At 44.8% G+C, this 8,620-nt stretch overlaps 1 protein-coding gene across 2 annotated transcripts in view; it reads right to left on the bottom strand.

The window, feature by feature from the left end:
• The window catches only part of osbp2b (oxysterol binding protein 2b), a 45,782-nt gene extending 43,205 nt beyond the window's left edge, over positions 1-2,577 (bottom strand). For both annotated transcript variants that reach the window (XM_083527347.1, XM_083527348.1), the window contains exon 1: positions 1,608-2,577. In XM_083527347.1, the coding sequence (XP_083383473.1) occupies positions 1,608-1,777 (170 nt within the window). In that variant the 5' untranslated portion in view covers positions 1,778-2,577. The remainder of the gene's footprint in view (positions 1-1,607) is intronic.
• Between the last annotated feature and the right edge of the window lie 6,043 nt (positions 2,578-8,620).

Here is an 8,620-nt window from a genome sequence, read left to right as displayed (position 1 = left end):
AGAGAGAGAGAGAGAGAGAGAGAGAGAGAGAGAGAGAGAGAGAGAGAGGGATAGGGAGATAGAGAGAGAGAGAGAGAGAGAGAGAGAGAGAGAGAGAGAGGGGGATAGGGAGATAGATAGAGAGAGAGAGAGAGAGAGAGAGAGAGAGAGAGAGAGAGAGAGAGAGAGAGAGAGAGAGAGAGAGGGATAGGGAGATAGATAGAGAGAGAGAGAGAGAGAGAGAGAGAGAGAGAGAGAGGGATAGGGAGATAGAGAGAGAGAGAGAGAGAGAGAGAGAGAGAGAGAGAGAGAGAGAGGGATAGGGAGATAGATAGAGAGAGAGAGAGAGAGACAGAGAGAGACAGAGAGAGAGAAAGAAAGAAAGAAAGAAAGAGCGCAAAGTAAGAACATGCTAAAAAATGAAAATATATAAAATAAAGGGTAAAAATGATGAAAGAATAAGAGAAAGAAACGAATGTACGAAAAAAAACGAATAATATAATAATAAAAAAGTAAAAAGGAAAATGAATGAAAAGGAAACGAGGATGAAGAAATTGGATTGTTAATTTTCTAGATGAATTGGATTCAGCACTATAACTCCACTGATCCAAACGATCATCTCGATCGATTCTTCTGTAGATATTTATAAACAACACAAACGTGTGTTCTCTCAAACACAACCTGTGAAACAAACACACGCCTGGTGCCTTACTGTATTTCAGTAACTCTTTTCAGCAGTTTTACAGATTTCATCATTGGAATATTGTATTTTCTAGAATCTAAGTAACAGATAATCCAGGATTTTTATGAACAATTGATTTTTTCCTGTTTGTGTGTTTTTGTAAAAACGTGATACCTTCTGAGGAAAAGTGACTGTTAACGGATTCTGAAGCTCTGAAAACTATCCAGATGATCCAAAAGTCCAAACCCCCATCATTTCCTTCTTGATTTTATTTCAACAGCGTGGAAAGAAACTGAAACTTCTGTATTTATATCAGGAATTCCCAAAGAGTCCAAAACGTAGTTTCACGATCGGAAAACACTGAGCATCAGTTCTGCATGCTCCTCAGACCAGAGGGTCCAGAGAACAACATTCATTTTAACAACTGTATAAAGTGAAAGTGTGGAATTAGTTTTATTGTATTTTTACTCAATTTAAAAGAAGATTCCGAGGTACATCAGATGCTTAGAGTTAGAATATAATATTTACATTAGTTTTTATTATAATATCATATTTAAGTTTGTGATTTTTGGTTAAAAACGATGATAGTGGGCTGAAAGGGCGGAGTGTCAATCAGCGCCATTTTGGGAATAAAGTGCACTTGGGGGAGTGCGGAGCACGTGCGGTGTGAAGGGCGCGTGGGAAGGGCGTGAGAAGGAATTTGGGACAGAGCCGGAGAGATTGCGTATATATCTCTCTGTGTGTGTATATATATATATATATGTATGCGTGTGTATGTGCGTGCGCGCGCGCGCGCGCGAGGTTGACAGCTCACGTTTCTGCACAACTAAGAGCGAAAGCAGGTGTCGGGTCACGCGCTTGGTTCCGGTTCGGGGTGTGGCGCGTGTAAATATTAAATAATAAATAATAAATAATAATAGCGGGTAAATATCGGTGTGTGCGGTACCTGTAATAAGACAGGAGCCCGTTACTGAGGACGAACCATCTCCTCTGGTACCCTTTCAGATAGTTGGTCCATTTAAAGAGCCAGCCTTTGTAGGTGTCCGAACCCGGGGCAGGAGCAGGTGAGCTGCTGGAGGTCGTGACGGAAGCAGAGCTCTTTACCGGGTCAGACATCGTGTCTCCGGTCCGGTCCGGTTCGGTTCGGTTCTGCTTCCCGAGCCGAGAGTCGAGACTGTTCTACCGGGTTCGCACGCAGGGAGGGGCCAGTGTCCTGCATGCACTCAGGACAGAATGGACAGAGCGATGGGGGAAGAAAAGAAGGAAAGAAAGAAAAAGAAAAGGATAGACAGACAGATGGGAATATAGACAGGGAATATTTTCCTTTTCATCTCTAACAGAGACAAGCCTTAAAAACGCGCATGCATCCGAAACTAACCCCGCCCCCCTCTCGCTCTGATTGGGTGCTAACTTACAGCCTTCCCCTTCCCTATAGGTCAAAACGGCCCCTTTTCCTGCGCTCTGATTGGTTCGTGAGATGTCAGGTCCTGAATCCACAACACCACCAGATTCCACATCCAACAAACCGGTCTGGTCCTTCTCTATCCCCTCAAACATGTGTGTTATACACGGGACCTGTTTCTGATCATCCAGTCCAGGAAGCGGCATGGATACAAGCCAATCAATTAGTGGAGTGGGCGTGGCTTAAAGTAATACAAGCCAATTAATCAGTGTGGTGGGTGGGTTTTCCTCAAACACAGGCCAATCCATCAGTGTGGTAGGTGGGGTTTGAGGGAATACAGGTGGAGAAAAAAATATGTAGAGAAAAAGATATGACGCAGCTGGCAACATCAGTGTTCTCCAGCATCACTGCAGACAATCTAAGGAACACGAATGAGGAAAAACATCAATGTTCATTAATATTTTACAGGAGAAATTACTTCATTATCTGGTTACTGTAACTGAAGTACTCATTACTGTAACAGGAGCACATTTACATTTACATTTGCGGCATTTAGCAGAAGCTCTTATCCAGAACGACGTACTAAAGTGCTTTGAGTCTCCAGTAATGAATAAATCTACACTGTACACCAGATTACACACTTAATATAAATATAACTCTTGAATTCTACAAACTTGGAAAGTGCTAATTTAAGTGTTTCAGGAAGATGAAGGTCTTCAGTCGTCGCTTAAAGATAATCAGGGACTCTGCTGTACGGACATCTAGGGGAAGTTCAATCCATCACCTCGGTGCCAGAACAGAGAAGAACCTTGAAGTGTACTTACCTCTCATTCTGAGAGAAGGTGGTACCAGTGGAGCAGTGCTGGAGGATCTCAGACAGCGTGGTGCAGTGCGAGATGTGATGAGGTCTCTGAGGTAAGATGGCGCTGGTACATTTTTGGTCTTGTAGGTGAACATCAGCGTTTTGAATCTGATACGTGCGAGGACTGGAAGACAGTGGAGGAGCACAGTGGTGTGGGAGAACTTGGGCAGATTGAACACTAGTTGTGCAGCTGCGTTTTGGATCATTTGCAGTGGACGAATAGCGTTCAGGGGAAGATCTGCCAGCAGAGAGATGCAGTAGTCCAGTCTAAAAATAACAAGAGACCAAACAAGCACCTGGGCAGTGTGTGTGGCAGAAATGGTCGAATCCTTCTGATGTTGTAGAGAAGAAATCGACAAGAACGAGCCACATTACAACATGTGAGGAGAAGGACAGTTGATTGTCCATAGTTACCCCAAGGTTACGAGCAGTGGCTGGAGGTGAGAGCAGAGAGTCATGAAGTGTTATTTGGAGATCTTGACCTGGAGATGAATCACCTGGGATGACCAGCAGTTCTGTTTTGCTGGGGTTGAGTTTTAGTTGATGATCACTCATCCATGAAGATATGTCTGTCAAGTAACCAGTAACCAGTACTGGTTACTGCTACAGGAGTACTGGTTACTGTAACAGGAGTACTGGTTACTGTACAGGAGTTCTGGTTACTGCTACAGGAGTACTGGTTACTGTAACAGGAGTACTGGTTACTGCTACAGGAGTACTGGTTACTGTAACAGGAGTACTGGTTACTGTACAGGAGTACTGGTTTCTGTAACAGAAGTACTGGTTACTGCAACAAGAGTACTGGTTACTGTAACAGGAGTACTGGTTACTGCTACAGGAGTACTGGTTTCTGTAACAGGAGTACTGGTTACTGCTACAAGCGTACTGGTTACTGTAACAGGAGTACTGGTTACTGCTACAGGAGTACTGGTTTCTGTAACAGGAGTACTGGTTACTGCTACAGGGGTACTGGTTACTGTAACTGGAGTACTGGTTACTGCTACAGGAGTACTGGTTACTGTACAGGAGTACTGGTTACTGCTACAGGAGTACTGGTTACTGTAACTGGAGTACTGGTTTCTGTAACAGGAGTACTGGTTACTGTACAGGAGTACTGGTTTCTGTAACAGGAGTACTGGTTACTGTACAGGAGTACTGGTTTCTGTAACAGGAGTGCTGGTTACTGTATAGGAGTACTGGTTTCTTTAATAGGAGTACTGGTTACTGTACAGGAGTACTGGTTTCTGTAACAGGAGTACTGGTTACTGTATAGGAGTACTGGTTACTGTACAGGAGTACTGGTTTCTGTAACAGGAGTACTGGTTACTGTATAGGAGTACTGGTTTCTGTAACAGGAGTACTGGTTACTGTACAGGAGTACTGGTTTCTGTAACAGGAGTGCTGGTTACTGTATAGGAGTACTGGTTTCTTTAATAGGAGTACTGGTTACTGTACAGGAGTACTGGTTTCTGTAACAGGAGTACTGGTTACTGTATAGGAGTACTGGTTACTGTACAGGAGTACTGGTTTCTGTAACAGGAGTACTGGTTACTGTATAGGAGTACTGGTTTCTTTAATAGGAGTACTGGTTACTGTACACAAGTACTGGTTTCTGTAACAGGAGTACTGGTTACTGTACAGGAGTACTGGTTTCTGTAACAGGAGTACTGGTTACTGTATAGGAGTACTGGTTACTGTACAGGAGTACTGGTTACTGTACAGGAGTACTGGTTTCTGTAACAGGAGTACTGGTTACTGTACAGGAGTACTGGTTTCTGTAACAGGAGTACTGGTTACTGTATAGGAGTACTGGTTTCTGTAATAGGAGTACTGGTTACTGTAACTGGAGATAACCCAGCCATTAGGGGGGCACAAGCCAGTGTACTCTTAGTGCCGGTCCCAAGCCCGGGTAAATGGGGAGGGTTGCGTTAGGAAGGGCATCCAGCGTAAAACATGTGCCAAATCAAATATGCGGATCACAAATGAGAATTTCATACCGGATCGGTCGAGGCCCGGGTTAACAACGACCGCCACAGGTATCGTTAGCCGACAGGGTACCGGTGGAAATTGGGCTACTGTTGGCCGAAGGAGGAGAAGGAGAGGAGGAAGGCGTCTACAAAGACGGCAGGAAAAGGAGCAGTGTAGGAGAGTAGAGGTTCGGGTTGGTACTTTAAATGTTGGTACTATGACGGGTAAAGGGAGAGATGTAGCTGATATGATGGAGAGGAGAAAGGTAGATGTGTTGTGTGTTCAGGAGACCAAGTGGAAAGGGAGTAAGGCCAGGAACATTGGAGGTGGGTTTAAACTGTTTTATCATGGTGTGGATGGGAAGAGAAATGGTGTAGGGGTGATTCTGAAGGAAGCGTACAGTAAGAGTGTAGTGGAGGTGAAGAGAGTTTCTGATAGGGTGATGATCGTGAAGGTGGAGGTTGAAGGGATGATGATAAATGTCATCAGTGCCTATGCTCCACAAGTTGGCTGTGAGATGGAGGAGAAAGAAAGATTCTGGAGTGAATTAGATGAAGTGGTAGATGGTGTACCTAGGAAAGAACGATTGGTGATTGGGGCAGACTTTAATGGGCATGTAGGTGAAGGGAACAGAGGTGATGAGGAGGTGATGGGTAGGTATGGTTTTAAGGAGAGGAATGTGGAAGGGCAGATGGTGGTAGATTTTGCTAAAAGGATGGAAATGGCAGTGGTGAACACGTATTTTAAGAAGAAGGAGGATCACAGGGTGACGTATAAGAGTGGAGGAAGGTGCACACAGGTGGATTATCTTCTGTGTAGGAGATGCAACCTGAAGGAGATTGGAGACTGTAAGGTGTTGGCGGGGGACAGTGTAGCTAGACAGCATCGGATGGTGGTCTGTAGGATGGTTTTGGAGGCGAAGAAGAAGAGGAGGACAGTGAGGACTGAAAGAAGAATAAGATGGTGGAAACTGAAGGAGGAAGACTGTAGTGTGAGGTTCAGGGAAGAGGTGAGACAGGGGCTTGGTGGTGGTGAAGAGGTGCCGGATGATTGGGCAACTACTGCAGGAGTGATGAGGGAGGCAGCTAGAAAAGTACTTGGTGTGACATCTGGAAATAGAAAGCAAGACAAGGAGACGTGGTGGTGGGAATGAGGAAGTGCAGGAGAGCATTAGGGGAAAGAGGTTGGCAAAACAGAAGTGGGATCGACAGAGTGATGAGAAAAGTAGGCAGGAGTACAAGGAGATGCGGCAGCAGGTTAAAAGGGATGTGGCGAAAGCCAAGGAAAAGGCATATGAGGAGCTGTATAAGAGGTTGGACACTAAGGAAGGAGAAAAGGATTTATACCGATTGGCCAAGCAGAGGGACCGAGCTGGGAAGGATGTACTGCAAGTTAGAGCAATAAAGGATGGAGAGGGAACTGTGTTGACTAGTGAGGAGAGTGTGTTGAGAAGATGGAGGGAGTATTTTGAGCAGCTGATGAATGAGGAAAATCAGAGAGAGAGAAGGTTGGAGGATGTGGAGTTGGTGAAGCAGGATGTAGATAGGATTAGTAAGGAGGAAGTGAGAGCAGCGATTAAGAGGATGAAGAATGGAAAGTCGGTTGGACCAGATGACATACCGGTAGAAGCGTGGAGATGTTTAGGAGAGATGGCAGTGGAGTTTTTAACCAGATTGTTTAACAGGATTCTGGAAGGGGAGAGGATGCCTGAGGAATGGAGAAGGAGTGTGCTGGTACCGATCTTTAAGCATAAGGGAGATGTGCAGACCTGCAGTAACTACAGGGGAATTAAGTTGATCAGTCACACCATGAAGTTATGGGAAAGAGTAGTGGAAGCCAGGCTGAGAGAAGAGGTGACCATCTGTGAGCAACAGTATGGTTTCATGCCGAGGAAGAGCACCACAGATGCCTTATTTGCTTTGAGGATGTTGATGGAGAAGTATAGAGAAGGACAGAAGGAGCTGCATTGTGTATTTGTGGATTTAGAGAAAGCGTACGACAGGGTGCCAAGAGAGGAGTTGTGGTATTGTATGAGGAAGTCAGGTGTGTCAGAGAAGTATGTGAGGGTGGTGCAGGACATGTATGAGGACAGTGTGACGGCAGTAAAGTGTGCAGTAGGTACGACAGACTGGTTCAGGGTGAAGGTTGGACTGCATCAAGGATCGGCCATGAGCCCTTTCCTGTTTGCAGTGGTAATGGACAGGTTGACGGACGAGGTCAGACAGGAGTCTCCCTGGACTATGATGTTTGCAGATGATATTGTGATTTGTGGTGAGAGTAGAGAGCAGGTTGAGAAGAGCCTGGAGAGGTGGAGATATGCGCTGGAGAGAAGGGGAATGAAAGTCAGTAGGTGTAAGACAGAGTACATGTGTGTGAATGAGAGGGAGGGCAGTGGAGTGATGCGGTTGCAGGGAGAAGAGGTGGAGAAGGTGGAGGAGTTCAGGTACCTGGGGTCAACAGTGCAAAGTAATGGAGAGTGTGTTAGGGAAGTAAAGAAAAGAGTGCAGGCAGGGTGGAGTGGGTGGAGAAGAGTGACAGGAGTGATTTGTGATAAAAGAGTATCTGCAAGAATGAAAGGGAAAGTTTATAGGACTGTGGTGAGACCTGCGATGTTGTATGGATTAGAGACAGTGGCATTGAGTAAAAGACAGGAGGTGGAGCTGGAGGTAGCAGAGCTGAAGATGTTAAGGTTTTCGTTGGGAGTGACGAGGATGGACAAGATTAGAAATGAGTTTATTAGAGGGACAGCGCATGTAGGACGTTTTGGTGACAAGGTGAGGGAGGCGAGATTGAGATGGTTTGGACATGTGCAGAGAAGGGACAGGAATTATATTGGTAGAAAAATGCTGAAGATGGAGCCACCAGGTAGGAGGAAAAGAGGAAGGCCAAGGAGGAGGTTTATGGATGTGGTGAGGGATGACATGCAGGTAGTTGGTGTAAAAGAGGCAGATATAGAGGACAGGGTGGTATGGAGACGGATGATCCGCTGTGGCGACCCCTAATGGGAGCAGCCGAAAGAAGAAGAAGAAGGTTACTGTAACTGGAGATAAAGCATCGCTGCGCTCTGTGTACTTTGCTGTACACATTACATTAATTATGAATCAGTTATTAATGATTATATCCATATTGAACATGATGAATGTGAACACTGACTGCACCCCAGACCTCCTCACATCACCTACATCACTACCTGACTTTACTAACACACTTGCAGCTGAATAAATCTTCACAAATCTACACAAAATCTAGTAGAACATCTTCCCAGAAGAATGGCGTTCATTATAACAGTAAATGGAGACTAAATGTGGAATGAAACGTTAATTTCCCGTTGATGAAGCAGTGTTTTTGTTGCCATGTGTTTTGTCTCCTGAGTTTTTATTAATGGTGATTTGGGTTGGTTGTATTTCTGCTCCTTCACACGCACTAAAATACAGGAAGTGAGACTCAGCATGAGAAACATCTTCAGAAGCATTTCAGATCATTCACAAAACACTTTCTTTTATTATTTATTTTCTTGTTAACCATTTAGTACAGAGTGGAAAAAAAACCTAGTCTACGTGTGCGTAGAAAAAATAAAAAAGAGAAAAAGAAATTAGTAGCCCTTTACACTAAACACACACACACACACACACAGACACGTTCAGAAACTTTAAACACACTTTACAAAAGATTTAACATCAAAATCATTGGTGGGTGTGTGTGTGTGGGGGGGGGGGGGTTTGTCCTC

The sequence above is a fragment of the Silurus aristotelis genome, assembly GCF_946808225.1.
Source record: "Silurus aristotelis genome assembly, chromosome: 23".
Lineage (NCBI taxonomy): Eukaryota > Metazoa > Chordata > Actinopteri > Siluriformes > Siluridae > Silurus > Silurus aristotelis.
The sequence above is the reverse complement of the archived record's forward strand: the minus strand, read 5'-3'. Positions and strand labels throughout refer to the sequence as shown.